This window comes from Opisthorchis viverrini (assembly GCF_000715545.1).
Source record: "Opisthorchis viverrini unplaced genomic scaffold opera_v5_28, whole genome shotgun sequence".
Lineage (NCBI taxonomy): Eukaryota > Metazoa > Platyhelminthes > Trematoda > Opisthorchiida > Opisthorchiidae > Opisthorchis > Opisthorchis viverrini.
Window position 1 is genome coordinate 2,017,283 of NW_008751684.1, and position 15,829 is coordinate 2,033,111.

A 15,829-nucleotide genomic window follows, 5' to 3' on the forward strand; every position below is an offset into this window, starting at 1 on the left:
GGCAGCTACAACCACTGTACGATGAGTACGCGGTTATTACAACTGACAATGATGATGATGAGTCTAAATTAACCTAGCCTTTATTCCTAACCTCTCTGGATGCTTCTGTACCACAAATATTACCTATGGTGTATACCCGGTCACTGAACTCCTCTTTACAGGTTGACCGACTCCTTTATCCACTGTGATTTCTGGGCGCATTGTAGCCTGCACGTTGGTTCACAATGTAAGCTCAATCATATCTGACGTTGAACTTCAGGAGCAAGCTTGAATGCAAGTATCACCCCTATGCAGTGCTAATCGAGGATTCGCATGCTGGGGATATGGTTTGTTCAATGTGCGGTCTCGTGGTGGCTGATCGGTACGTTCCAATTTCCCATTCGTTGTGTATATTGTACGTGTATCATAATTTGCCGCGAACAAGTACTCATCTTCCTGTCTGCTGATGGATGATTATTCAGCGGTTTATATGAATTTGGTGATCGTGACTAGTTACTCGAAGTATCTATCGGTAGTCTTCCTACACCCTGCTTTCGGTTAACCAAGCGCTCCTATCACGCCCGCTGAGGATGCTTTTCACGAAACCTGTTTTCTGTGGAATGAATATATGTTTTACCATCTGTAGCCAGTGTCGCTCATATTCCCCCTTTACGGACCATTCGCATTTCTCACCATTACTCGGTTTTTCAGGGATGGTGCGATATGCTTTTTCCTTAACGTTCGACAACCCGCGTCAGAATCAGAAGTCTAAAAGAGTAGTGCTTGGATAAACCGGGGAACACCGGATCAGCAATGCTGAAGTAAGTCGCATGGTATTCGGGAGAAATAACTCACCCTCGATAGATGAACTGATCACACTGCATAGGTCGCGCTGGCTTGGCCACGTGTTGCGTATGCCAGCCGACCGACTTCCTCGAAGGGCTCTTTTCGCCCAACCACGTGAAGGGTGGAAGAGAGCCAGGGGCGGTCAAACAATGACTTGGCAGCGAAGTATGAAAGCCATTACGAGCAAACTCAGCTGCGCTGGTCATTGCCATCTTCCTGGAGGGGGACCCCGAGACGGGCCACATCAACGGCTAGAGACACTGTCAGATATGGCCCAGTCGCGCCCTCAATGGCGCTCGTGCATCCAAGCTATCGCCTTTAATGCATAGCTCCTTTTCCAACCCCTCCCCCACTTGACAGCCCACTGACTGCTGGATTTATGCACCAATTTATCATCTCCCGCCTGCAATGCGCAGCTACCTACCCCCTCCCCAGACCATCGGTGAACGAAACTGCGGCAGCTACAACCACTGTACGATGAGTACGCGGTTATTACAACTGACAATGATGATGATGAGTCTAAATTAACCTAGCCTTTATTCCTAACCTCTCTGGATGCTTCTGTACCACAAATATTACCTATGGTGTATACCCGGTCACTGAACTCCTCTTTACAGGTTGACCGACTCCTTTATCCACTGTGATTTCTGGGCGCATTGTAGCCTGCACGTTGGTTCACAATGTAAGCTCAATCATGTCTGACGTTGAACTTCAGGAGCAAGCTTGAATGCAAGTATCACCCCTATGCAGTGCTAATCGAGGATTCGCATGCTGGGGATATGGTTTGTTCAATGTGCGGTCTCGTGGTGGCTGATCGGTACGTTCCAATTTCCCATTCGTTGTGTATATTGTACGTGTATCATAATTTGCCGCGAACAAGTACTCATCTTCCTGTCTGCTGATGGATGATTATTCAGCGGTTTATATGAATTCGGTGATCGTGCCTAGTTACTCGGTAGTCTTCCTACACCCTGCTTTCGGTTAACCAAGCGCTCCTATCACGCCCGCTGAGGATGCTTTTCACGAAACCTGTTTTCTGTGGAATGAATATATGTTTTACCATCTGTAGCCAGTGTCGCTCATATTCCCCCTTTACGGACCATTCGCATTTCTCACCATTACTCGGTTTTTCAGGGATGGTGCGATATGCTTTTTCCTTAACGTTCGACAACCCGCGTCAGAATCAGAAGTCTAAAAGAGTAGTGCTTGGATAAACCGGCATAAGACGCCGTGGACAGATAGGAGGATAACTGAACAAGTCAATGCAGTGGTTCACCCATCCTTAAGAGCTTGTCTTTTGCATTGTGCGAAGTGAGATGCGAAATCCAAGTGCACTTACCGTAAACGAGAAGACATGCTTGGTGACATCTCTCGTTTCCGACGACGGTCCTCCAGTAGTTCTGTATTTCGTAGCACCGGTCCTCCACTTGTCATTTATACCGGTTCACCCAAGTAATATTCTTCTAAATGTCTGGTCTGAGATGACCTGTTTTCGGTTTATCCACTAGGGTGGAGTCTTGATGTCTTTTCTGAATTCTTCCAGTAAGGTTTGTCCTCGTAATCTGGCCGGTGGTTTCTATTCGGAAGGATGGTCCGAATCCCAAATTTCTTATAACACGAATAATCCATTAGTTCTTTGTGTATATGTATATATATTGTAAAGTATATATATATATATATATGAATAAAAATGTCCTGCCGTCAACCGTTCTCTTCCCATCCCTTCGAGACCACATCGACCCCGGGGCCTTACGCCACATTCGGCTCCTCACAAGCCGTCTACGGCTCTCCATGTGCTTACAGGCTTTCACTGTTAAAAGTCAAGTCCGATCGGAACGCTATCCATATATTTACCAACAGATCTCAGACCCTCATTTCTAATATGTTTATCGTTTTTCATTCCCCCACTTGATCCTGAGCCCGTTTCTTTTGTTTTTACAACACTCTTTTGCAGTGTGATTGATGTCGGATCCGAGTGGCGGACCTTTTCTAACGATGCGAATGCTAAGGATATGTGCCGTGTTGGGTCAAGCGAAAACCCGCTTCTTAGTGGCAGCGATCTATCCACAATGATCAGTGGGCCATCCTTTTCAGACTCCAGACAAGTAGATGATCAGGGCAAAGCACTTTACAAAAGTCGCCGGCATTTATCCTCTGCAGATCGAGTCCTAACGGGTGCATTTCGTGAAATTGGCCAAATGGCCGAACATCTTAACCTTCCCAAAAGCATATCTGTAAGTATCATATGCCTGATACGCTTGTTCTGGTAAGAGAGAAAGGCTGTTGGTATCTTGTTAATTATAGTCATCGTTCAGCTGTAACATCATTTCGGTGCCTGGCTGCCATGTTGCTCGGAGGAAGCACGAGAGCTGAGGTACCGTCAGGTTGCCCAAGCCTAGACTGGAGCAGTCGAGATGCATAAGTTGGGTTCGAAGCGCGAACCTTTCGATCAGTAAGTTCGCGCCTATCCACTGAGCTATCCCGAGCTCGGTATATACTCTCTTCTCTGCCACATTTTCCACTCCCCCGTCTCGGAGTATTCACCGATTACAACGTACCGAACAGCTTAAGTTTACATGTTTGTTTTGGCTAAGGCAATGAACGGATGCAAGACACTGAATTTTTTTTACTTAATGGGATTGGCTGGACATGCGGTCTTGTTGCTACGTTTAATAAAAGATTGCTGTCTTGCCGAAACACCGGGGGAACTTCCAGTCTCCGACTGTTAGCTTCCAGAGTAGGAATTTCCGTCACTATAGTCAACTCCTTTAAATAGAGTCAGTGTGAATGAAGGAAAAATCACTGAGACGCGCCAGCACGGGTAATCTCTTACCCAACACACATGGTTCACTCACTTGGTATCCTGGTGCCTCCTAGTCGTTTTTGCCTCATGAGGTCGTTTTGACTGATGCTTGATGTTCACTATGCTTCTTTTGCCTAACATCTTTGAATTGCTTCACACATTTATCTGTGCTAAATAGGCGTCGATGTAGGCTTTATGTGCACAACAGATACAGTAGTAGTTCTGGTCCAAACGGTTGTATCCAAAGCGTTTTTGTTGATCATTGTTTTAGCCTTGTTACAAACGAGCAGGAATGGCATTAGGTGTGAGTCTCAACTAGAATCATCATCATCATCGACAGCATGACATCAGTGTTCAACACTGATGCTTCACTGCCGTACAACCAATCAACCTGAATGATTTCAGGGGGTTCTGACGTAGATTTAGTTCCGTCACACCATTACATATGAATCTGTTGCGGTGTGGAGCACCGAGGCGACAACTCGGTCTTGACAGCATGGTAGTGCATCAACGTCCAGTTTGTTGTCATGGGACAATCTCGCACAGTGATGCTGGGGGTACAAATCTCACATCATGCCTAAGGTGTCGTTGGATGCGGGTTATTTAGATATTTTGGTATTAGACCTGCGGTTTCGGAACATCGTTGGCTGGTTTTCTCACAAGGAGAATCTTCCGTGATGTTATGAAACACCTACCTACCACTGTTCCGCTAACACGTAGGCATGATCAAGGAACTCCCGGACGCTGAAGAACGAAAGTCAACGAAGTGTGGAAACCTTAAAGTAATGTGGTTACTTACCATTTTATTCCCATAAAATGTTTATGTGGGTTGCCGTCACTGTTCCCCGAAAACCTTAAGTAGGTTTTTATACTCCAAGGTGATCATGCCCATCATGGGGGCAACGTTTTCGATGAACCATATTCTGGACGAGTATCCTCCTGGCAAATCTAATGGGTAGTCGATTGTTTCAGTAAGATTATGACAATGCTTTTACTTCGGGTGCCTTACGAATCTTCATACAGCTGTTTTGTTCGTATTTTAGGATCATGCCAACTTACTATTCAAGCAAGTATACGAGACGAAAAATCTCCGCGGGCGTAGCAATGATGCAGTATCAACAGCTTGCTTATATATGGCTTGCCGCCAGGAGGGCGTTCCTCGAACTTTCAAAGGTAAGGAATGACTGAGCTTGTTCGAGCTAATCCCCATCCGCATCGTTTGCACTAGCCATCAGTAGTCATGTGTTGCAACAAGAGAAATTTAGAAACACGACCGTACAACCTATAAATGAGCCCTTATCTCATGCGAAAAATCACATCAAAATACCATTTTTTGGCGTTTTTGGACAGAAAGCTGTCTATTGCTTGTGGAGACTTCCTCCTCACCCAGTCTTAAACCGATTCCGTCGATATGTTAGAGAAAGACTCATACTGCTTACCTTTTTTAGTGAGATCACGTGCTTTATTCTGTGGTGGCTGTTGATATGTTCCCGAGCTTGGCAAATCAATTGCCACACAGCGCAGTGTTGGGAAGAACGGGTGGTACTGCTGTTCTATAGTTTGGGGACCGGTGGGACGTAGATGTGGTTGCTGGCCGGAGTAAGCTTTCATGGACTTGTTTCAATGATTCCCCTGTAGACATCACACCTTAGGTTCGACCAGATTCGTTCGTTTAGGTGAAGAATCCTCCTCGAAGGGATTCGGTCTTGACTGAAAAATACAAATCGCTCTCACCAATGTACCGGTACTTAATCCATATTTGACATTCTTTGGGTGTTCATCTTATGATTTACTAAAAGGAATCAAGCGCTGGAATGGGCGCTTAATAATCGGCCTTGACTGCTACTGTAACATTGTTCACATAGTCCTTACTGACCTCGGCGCAGTTGAACCAAGTCAGGTACAGCTGTCCTGCTCAATCAGTGGTCTCGACCCAAATGGATTTTTCGCAACCATGTGTTTGTCTTGTTATCATAACAGGGGGAGCAACATCCTTAGGGTGTATTTCGATCACGTGGATCTTTGTGGAACATTCAGTTGGCGAAAAACACATCGCACCTTTCGCCAAGTGCTCAGCAGTAGAAAAACACGATAATTTCTGTGTGAGGAACGTGCTTTTTCAGTGGGGGGGGGGGGATTAAACACTGCTGAATTGTCACACGGAATTGATCCACGTTCTTCGGGACCTATAATCAGAAGTGCACTGTCTGTCGAGAAAGTGCGCACATTACCTCAAACACTAGTGTGCACATGAACGTGAACTGAACAATTGCGTGGGGATTCTACCCGCTATGTAGCCACGCACTTCATATAGCTAGGTCACTGAAGGCCTGCTACTATGGCGTCACGACACAGCGACTGCACACAAAAGTAAGTCAAACATGTATTTCACTTATCCGTTTCAAACTGTCTGCGTGCCTTTTCTCGTCTCGCCTCCTAGCCGCGACAAAAAACCGATACGGTGTAAAGCAAATTGCGGCCGCCAATAGTGCTCAGCACACAGTGTATTTTTTGACGTTTGGTAAAACATGCATGACGTTCGTGCAGCCGTCCGTATTGGTATTTTTAATTGTGCAGAAGCTTAACATATCGGTTTAACTGTCTGGCGTATGTCGACAGCCTTGTTTGTATGATAAAGCAGTCAAGCAGGCCAAATATTTCGACAGAATGGAAGTGCATATAGCTGCGCAGCGTTATGGAATGGGATACTTCAAGCCCATGAGCTCTGTTCATTGGCGGAGTTGGATAGGTTTTCTTTCTATATGTGATCGCTGGCTGTTTCCTAAAGAATCATGGCATACGAATGTCACGCTCGATAATGATGACGACTCAGTTTCGCTGTACAGCGTACTCCTTTGCCGTCTTTAGATGAAGTGACTTTAAATGGGAAATTGCAGTTAGGTGGCACGGCGAAAAGGCATTGTGAGTTAAAACGACCCAGAAGAGTGAATACCGAACCTGCATTAGTATGGAGTGAGGTGCTTACTCTGATGATACAGGTTGTCCAGTAGGTTTTCGGTGAATTAGTCACGGGAAGTACATAGCCACAAAGCTACTGAAATTCCTGCACTCAAGTTCAGTTCACTTCCATCTGCACACAAGGTGGCTTGTATGTGTTATTTTTGACGAATAATACAAACGGCATCTTTTCACGCGCCCACATTATTTTGGTATCCTTAAGTTGATCCCATATCTCAACACGTCATCATTGAGAGCAACACATCAGTCATGCATACTGGCGCTTCACTACCATACAGCCATGGGGAAAGAATTTAGTAGAGAGTGGAAGGGAAGAGGGGGTAGGGATTTAGTGCGATAAATTCCGTGTCTCTAAGGAAAACGGCCAAGAGTAAGGGCGAGTTGGACCAAGTGGTTAGAGCGCTAATTTACTGACCGGAAGGCCCGTGGTTCGAACCCGACCTCTGCCTCTACACTTCCCCTGTCTAGTCTTGGGCGACCTGGCAGCATCCCAGCCCTCGTGCCTCCTTCGTGTGGCATGGCAGCTAGGCACCGAAAGGGTGCTACAGCTGAACGACTACACTTATGCAAAGCATTGAATTAAGTACACTTGGGCATCATTTCGAGTAAAGTCAACATCATATGGCAGCGAAGCGTCATCGTCGATCATGGTGATGCTGAGGGCACCATCAGCGAGATTGACCCAGCACAACTTAAGCGACATTGGCCCAGTGGACAATGACAGGCAGTATTTTGCTAGGCAGTCCGGCCAGAAGATAGAAGCGTGTGTGTCACTGGGATCAGTTGCATGCCACGTCCTACAGAGTTTCTAACCACGTACCAGCGGGATCACGTGGACCCTATCAAGGAAGGCTCGTGGATCTCACAGCACTCACTACAGCGAGCTGACTCTTGCTATGCTACGGAGACACTCAAGATCCTTGGATCGAAGGACCAAGCCCCAAAACCATAAAGTAAGACAGACTATACAGTCTCATCATATACACGACCTTTAGTTCTAGCGAAGTTTACTTCCAGCGCCGTGAGACATGTTCGTGGACACTGCTTGTACCTTAATTATCCGCGTATTGGCGTCCGTATCTGTCGTTGTACATTCACTGTTCATACGACTGCCGAAGTATATACACCGATCAAAATCTCCCTTTCTTCAGTCTAAAGTTTCAATGAGGTACAGTGAAATGGGAACCCGTCAAGTAAGACTGTTTTCTAAAGATGTAAAACGCGTGGGAAAACATGGGACCAAGTTCTATATCCCGTATAGAGTACCTCGCGGGACAAACAGCTGTTAAACAACAAAATAATATCGTCCGTGTAATCCAATAACCACTCTGCAGGCCGGATTTCGATACCTAGGTTCGTCGTGCCTTGGAGTATGCAGTTCCTGATAAAGTCAATGACAACAGTGGATAGAAAGGGTTGAGAGGACCCTGAGGAAGTTTTTTTGGTTGTGAGGAAGCCTTTGCACACCCTAACCCGACCTCATGTATGGGAACACAGAACTCGGAGAATGTTAAAATATTTTACCAGCACACCCGTTGGACAGGAATCCTTAAAAGAGCGAACCTATTCACGGAGTTGAAGGTCTCCCTAGAATTCAGGAAAACCGCGATTGTTGATCGACGCTGCTCAGGTACCTGATAAAATGTAAAGATATTGTTGGTTCACCGCTTAGCAGGTCGAAATCGTGCTTTATGCTCTCCAGTTTGCGTCTCAGGCGACCTGAAGCTGCCACCTTGTGGTGGTTAGGCTCCTGTGCTGCAGCGACCCTGTTTTGCGTCTCAGGCGACCTGAAGCTGCCACATTGTCGTGGTGGTTAGGCTCCTGTGCTGCAACGACCCTGCGGGCTATACCGGCTAGAACCCAGTTCCTAAAGGTTCTACCATCCAGTAAGATCAACGGGGAGCACCCCGACGAAGAAAGCGAGTCCCCGTACTGTGAGTAATTGTATTGCGAAGCGGTCTGGAGGTAAAGTCGTATTGTCCTTTGCGATAGGAGTGTGGAGGTAGTAGGGCGTTTTTCCAGGTAGCACAACGACGTTCACTGCTGAGAAACAACTGGTGGACAGTCAAAATCGAGTGGGCATCCTGCAGTACAGCTCAGTGGGTTACTAAAGTACACCAACCGCTGTACTACGATTATGTGCAATCCACTTACGAGGGTAAAACATCCATCGATGCAATTTTTCGACGAACCTTATTTGTCTTGTGTGTTTTGTTTACTAAATTCCCCCATTTATAGGACTCTTTTGTAGACCCATCTCGTTAGCTAGCGGAAAACTACTTTTGCTACCACCACTGCTTACTATACCACATACCCTGCAAACTATGAATAGGTTAAGTGGGAATGGTGTGGAATATCGTAGTTTACTGCCACACGAGTTCGTTAGCATAAATCAATGCATATTGAGGTGTTAACACACCCATAACTCTTAAAAAGTCTATTATCGTATATGGGGAATTTAACTCTATCTCACTCACAGTCCGTGGTATCTGAACGTGTGTATCTTAAGGGTTAGGTAGAGTATCATAGCGCAAACGGTCCGTTGAACACGGGAACGAATCACTCCAATAAAATGTTCCAATAAATGTTCACTTCTCTTACAGACAGAAGTCTGTAAACAGCAGTAAATGAACAGTGTATTGTTATTTTCCTCTGGGCGTCCTGGCAGCCGCTGGCTTTTTTCTGCGACTTAACAAACATATATGACTCAGGAACACCGGACGCTCTTGTGAGACTACCGTTTCAAAGTTGTTGATGGAACTAACCTTGGTTACACTCTGTTCAGGCAATTCGGCAACACAATAATGCCAAGGAAACGCCCTTACCTAGGACACACTGCGGTCGTGTCATGATCCTAGTCAAAGGGGACAAACCTTCCAGAACAGAATAGTTTCCCAACACGGACGACTTACTCCTAAGACAAGATATCCAGTAACAATATTCTTTTGTCATTGAAATAGTTCTACCATTTGACCGAAAAACTGTCAGTGTAACTAACAATGTTGCAACACTATCCTAAGATAGTAGCAGGTTCTTGACCTAATTGATTTTTGTTTTAGTACAGTGCACATGCCACTTACTTGCCATGTAGATTGAGAGTACTGATTAGGGGCTTAACTAAATCAAAACAGTATCTCAGTATTTATTTATCAGTCAACCAGACGATTGCAGGAGGAATGTGTTATCTACTTTCCCAAAGTATTAATGGCAGATTACATCTTCTGTCATCATCTGTTTTGACAACGTAGTCTCCCGAACAAGAATGAGAGAGACAAATGTTTTTTCTTGTAGGAATGACTCACAACAAAAAACCCAACCAAGAAAAAGCTCTTCAAAAAGGACCACCAGTTGGTTGATTTTTTTTCCAAACGAGAACTTCTAGTTATGCCCTGAACGTTTTCTATCCAACTCAGATGACCATGTCGCCAACGTAGTAGCAATAGTAGCAGGGGAAACTCGTGCACACCATTCTGACTGAACATCGAATTGTGCACATAAGGGATGGTGGTGTGGACAAATATGTTGGTGAGTAGATTCATCAAGTCCAGTACTCGTTTAAGATGCAGCTCATTATCCGACTGAATAACCAGTAGTACTGTCAACAGTCGGCAGGTTCCAATTTAAAGAGTCATGTTTCGTCAACCTATTCATTAATGATTCAACAGTGCGTGGTATTTCATTGTCTTTCAAGACTGGCGATCATAGACAATAACGTGTCTTCCCCAGCCAGTCAATTAATGATGCAGCTAACAGGTCGTCCTTAGATATTACAGCGGGCTATGGAATTAGCCTATCGTCGCTGTGCCGGAAGACCTGACTGAAGCTCGATTTTGTGTACTGTGTCCAGTTGTGTGTTGAGAATTTCTCCTCATACACAAAGTGAGACTGAGGTGCAGAATACCTATGAACGCAGACTTTGGGGCGAGATGGCTCACTGGTTAGGGCACGAATTTACTGAACAGAAGGGCCGTGGTTCAGACCCGACCTCCGCATCTCGACTTTCCTTTCGAGGCCTGGGCAACCTGGCAGTATTACAGCCCTCGTACTTCCTTCGGGTAGCATGGCAGCTACACATCGAAAGCCTGCTGCAGCTCGACAATTCTTAGCTCGTCTTGAATGAGATGTTTCTCTTCAAGGAACAAATCCGCGCTAACCATAGTATTTTTGTCATGACAGTTGACAGAAACCGTCGGTCCTCATACAGAGCCATCATGACGTTGCACAAGAATGTCCTTTTATTCATATATTCACTTTGGACAAAGTGAAAACTGGCTGTCAAAAACACCCGCAGGAAACATACTTTTCTATTGATTCGTTGCAGAGGACATCGAGATCGGGGTCACTCATTTCAGAGGGGGGGATCCATAGAGGAGAGACATTCGTGAGTCCTCCGAAATTAGTTCTCTCGATGCTCGTGATGCTTTCTTTCTGTAATGTGGTAGCCAAAAAGTGGGATGAATAACTTGATCTGAATGGACCGCACAAAGGCCACCTCATGTTGCAGTTGAAAAAGTATTCTAGATGTTGCAATATGTTTGCGTGTCGGAACAGACTAACCATAAGGTTGTAGCATTTCAATTGAAGAACGCCGTAAGCGAGGAATTCGGACGGAATCCATTCGGGTACCTCATAAAAACCAACTTGGTGTGCAAATGAGTGTATTTCGCGAATTTCGTACAATTAAGATTCAGGTAGGACATATGGTTGAGGAAACTGCGCTTACCTGATGAGCCTTAAGGGGGACGAAACCTGCCGTAGGCTGTTGAAGAGTTTTCAGCATCTTTGTAAGTGGTTTCCTTTAGGAAAATATACTGCGATATCGATGGTGTCACACGAGCCGAAACAGGAGGCAATCTTTGTGTAGCACATTCAGTTGAAGAATATCATGGACGGGAGAGCCAGCTAGGATTCATTTGATTGGTGTGCAGATGAGTGTAATCCGCGAATTTCGCTACATTTCTGGTTCAGTTTGAACATGTGGTTAAAGGAAATTTTGGAATGTGCTCACCTGATGGTCTCCGAAGGGGGCGAAATCGCTCGCAAAGACCTCAGCAACTTGCGAGTATTGTTCCACTAGGAACTTGATGTTTTACCGGCGTATTTGATTTTCCACTGTCCGCATGTGTGTGGTACCGCCATCTAACTGTGCGATTCGCTAAGTTCCCTGCGCTGCAACTCCTCAAGCAATGAGTTCATGGATTTTGCTATGAACATTCACCCATCGATTTGGTTTTATCCAAAATAGTGGTAAATAATGGGCATTTCTGCATCACGGTTCCTCGGCATTCGCACTAACAGGACACGGCAGTCGAAACTGCTTGGTTTTGTGGCGCTGGTTACCACTGATAAGTGATGGCTGAATGGATCCTGTGTTACTGAGCGTCTACGTTCAATGTCACCAGGATTCGTTATTTAAGTATACCAGGTGAAGCCTTAGTTGGGAGCAAACCATTTGCCGCATGAGACCCATCCAGTTAATTCAACCGCGAGTGATTTTCTGGCTGTCTTTTCGTATAGACGTCTAATGTTGGGAAATCCTAATTAATTCGATAATTCCTTCAGATTTGGCAACACGCCGTGGGGCGATATCATCTTCATGAGTGGATTCTAATCTTTTCATACGCACAACTTGTAGTGACTGATCCTCAGGTGATGAGTTTCCATATGTTATTCTTCTGTAGAATTTCTTTGGACTTGTGGTTTGTGCTTTGGGATACTTGGTGCACTTGTATTTATAAGCAACTGAATATCACATGAATGCTTATATTTTGGCCTATCTATTTGACTTTTCACGTGATCTAGAGGTTTGTGCCGTCTCTCGCGTATCCAAAAAAGAAATTGGCAAGGTATTCAAAAAGATTTTGAAGATTCTGGAGACAAATGTCCAATCCGTAACTGTGGAGGACTTCATGTCTCGATTCTGTGGCAACTTGAATTTGAACATTGCTGTCCAACGAGTTGCTAACGTTGTGGCCAGGCGTGCTCTCAATCTAAATTTGGTTGCTGGCCGCAGTCCCGTATCGGTTGCAGCCGCGGCAATCTACATGGCCGCTTGCGCTCTGGGGTATCAGAAGGAAAAACGAGGTATGCTTTCCTTCATTCTCCTGCCTTTGCAATGCATTGATACAGTACTTCTTCTATCTAACGGCTTTCCCTCCAATACGTAGTCCCACCTAAAGATCACCCCTCTTAAAACCGTGTTATCAGTTCTCCACCATTTGCCCTATTAAAATAGATGGGACTTCCCATAAACATCCCTTCCGGACGCATACCTTCCAGCCATAGAGCAGGCGTCTTGCCTATCATGAACACGTTTCGAAAGTTTTACTTCTCTCTGACAATAGCCATCATAAGCACGCTTCTTGCGTCTCCGTAATTCCAGATTATCCGTTTTGTGTATATTGGACCATCCTGTCATTCTTATTCAAGTTCTGCCAACTGCGCATCATTATAAGTGAGCGAAAAGTTGCGTCAAAGTGCCCATTATACCACCTATGTACATCATTATTCATAAGCAGCTCATGTCGACTTACCTGATGCACACCTACCTCCAGATGTTGGGATAAGCTTGGACAATAGGATAGCTCGCATTCACCAGTGTGGCATCAAATTTCGTTATCGCAAGTTTCACGAGACCATCCCACTGCAAATTTCGCGCATGCAATCATAGATACATTCGTTTTGGTTGAATAGATTTAGTTAGCAGTGATTTCGAGTGTGTGGTAGCGGTTAGTTAGGAAGTAATGCAGGGAGTTTAAGTAATCGGATTGAAGCAGCTTCAGCCACTCATTCAATTTGTTTATCAGTGGACCACGAAGTGACAGAGCATTGGGTTTGTTCGGTTTCTTCACTCGTAGACCGTAGACTTTAAGCCTTCCAAAAGGATTGCCTCTTTACTGTGTCTGAGTCTTGCTACAACACGTTGGTTCAGTACTGTGATGCAGAGCTATTGATTTTACAAATGAGATTCCTTACTTTGTCTATTGGTCGTAATGCAGAATTCACCAGTTGGTAGTAGCTGACCTCACAATTATCAGTCGCCCCTGACGTTGAGACTGGCGACCACATTCTGATTATGTGACAGCTTTCTGTAATGCATAGCTGCCTGTAGTTTCTGCTTGGTATTGGTGAGTAAATTTTGTCTAATTTCTCACCGATTAGTGGCTAATCTGTGAAATTTGTTTACTCGGTTTCTGTAGTGCATACTGAGACCAATAGCTTATGTTTCGGCGAATATGGTGCCTCTCCTTGGCTCGTAAGTGGCGTGTTTGAACACAAGAACAGGCGTTTTTGCCCACGTGATGTGTTAGGTCGTACTCCGGACATGCAGTCACTACCTGCAACTCAAGGCAAGGTAGTCCAGTTTGTGTATTGCACCACTTATCTTGAAAGTCTTGTAAGCTCCGACGGTAGTGTGACAGTCAACGTCAACGCACTGGTCTCTAAGGCTCGAATCTCCTGCTACTGGCGAGGCACCTATGGCAGCAAAACAGCATTCCTGTGAAACCCAAGGGTGTAAATCAGACCGCATTACAGGCTGTTTTGTGTAGTTGTGAGGTATGGCTTCTGCGGGCAGTCGAGCTTAGATGTATTCAGGTCTTCGACAGCTGTTGTCCTAGCACCATAGCTCATGTAAGCTACTTCCGGCGAATCCGCGATTGGACAGTTAGAAAGCTAGTGTGTGGCTATGCAAAGGGGACTTTAATCGAATACAATGTCCAGCACTAAAAGCTGCAGTGGTTTGCTCGTGTATTTCGCTTGGTGTCTCAGCGATTGTCGAATAGAGTGCTATCTTCTATGCCCAATCCACATTGGTGCAAGCAGGGAGGGAGTCTACCTTTGACCTGACAGACGGGTATGAAAGCGACTATAAAAAGTCTGGGTGGGATGAGCATGATCTCGTCTATGCGTGGTTGAAGAGGTTGAAAGATACGGCCATTAGTCGGTACCAGTAGTTATGTTGTTGTCAGTTTCTACCGAGGTTGTCTGAATAAGTGTCTGGAGGTGTAGGTTGTAGTGTAGGGTATCACTAGGTCCCTTCTCACTTTACTCATCTCTTCACAACAAGGCTTTCAACTGGATTATGGTTGTACACCAATGAATCATTGATACTGAGCTTTAATGTTGTGACAATGACAATGACATTCGAGTGTAATCTCATCAACTGATATCTTTTCTTTCAGAAATTGGAGAGGTTGCTGGATGTGCAGAAGCGACCATCACATGTGCATATCGAGCCATGCATGCGCGCGCCAGTGAGCTGTTTCCCGAGGACGTTCGCTTGTCGATTCGGCCGCTCCCCTTGTGACGATCTCCCTGAACTATTTTCTGATATGTGTATATCGGTTTATTGGACCCTATAGAATTCATTTGCCGCAATAAATCCTGAAATCACCTATTCTCTTGTCCCTTAAACAAGTGCTAGTGATTGGTCAGTTTCTACACCGTCCTTGCGTTGCGCGGAATGATTTGGCTTGGTTGTATTTAACAGCAATGTGAACAACATCGCCGAACGTTAGTCTTGATTGTGACAGGTTCAAATACTCTAGTTTTATGAGGCGCTTCCGCATGAAAGCCGGAGTATTCGAATTTTTTATCTAGTTAAGATGGACGGTTGAATCCGTTCAGATTCTGGTTACTCTCTGGATATTTATTCACGAGTATGAGGATTGATGTACTGGCAAGTCAAGATTAGTTTCCGAAAACACTAGAGCCGGTTCTGTAGACCACACAAACCATTCCTACACTGGGCTGACGAATGCTTCGCTGAACGTTTGTGATGCGTAAGAGCGTTTGGCTTCTGTGGCGGGATGAGCCGGTCGCGCCGATGACCTCAATTTTTGCTATCTCCGAATAGCACATTTTGGGTGAGCATTAATCACACTGCTGTCAAACCGCTCGTGGCCAGATGGTTAAGTGTTCAACCACTGGCCGGAAGGTCGCGTGGTCGAAACTGTCCATGATTCCCGATAACGTTTAACCAGTTGTGCAGTGCTTCCTGGTTTTTCAGCATAGATTGGTTTCACTTACAGGACGAAGTCTCCATTTAAATATGTCAGAATCTCACACCACCACTAGTGCTCAAGTACATGTACGGTTTTTCACTGAAGTGAAACTGATGGAAGCAGAGCAGTTTTGGTACGTGTTTTTTTGTGATTCCTTGTAAACAATCAGCAATACGATCATGATGCAATATTTCTAACTTCTATCACTACTCAGGCA

The 15,829-nt window shown here is 45.2% G+C and overlaps 1 protein-coding gene across 1 annotated transcript in view; it reads left to right on the forward strand.

Moving 5' to 3' along the window:
• Positions 1-15,002, forward strand: part of T265_02353 (hypothetical protein) — a gene marked incomplete at both ends in the record, with an annotated part of 15,781 nt that extends 779 nt beyond the window's left edge. Inside the window, 5 exons of the mRNA XM_009166567.1 lie at positions 1,548-1,642; positions 2,780-3,059; positions 4,672-4,801; positions 12,410-12,691; positions 14,791-15,002. Coding sequence (XP_009164831.1) covers positions 1,548-1,642; positions 2,780-3,059; positions 4,672-4,801; positions 12,410-12,691; positions 14,791-14,915 — 912 coding nt within the window. The remainder of the gene's footprint in view (positions 1-1,547; positions 1,643-2,779; positions 3,060-4,671; positions 4,802-12,409; positions 12,692-14,790) is intronic.
• Between the last annotated feature and the right edge of the window lie 827 nt (positions 15,003-15,829).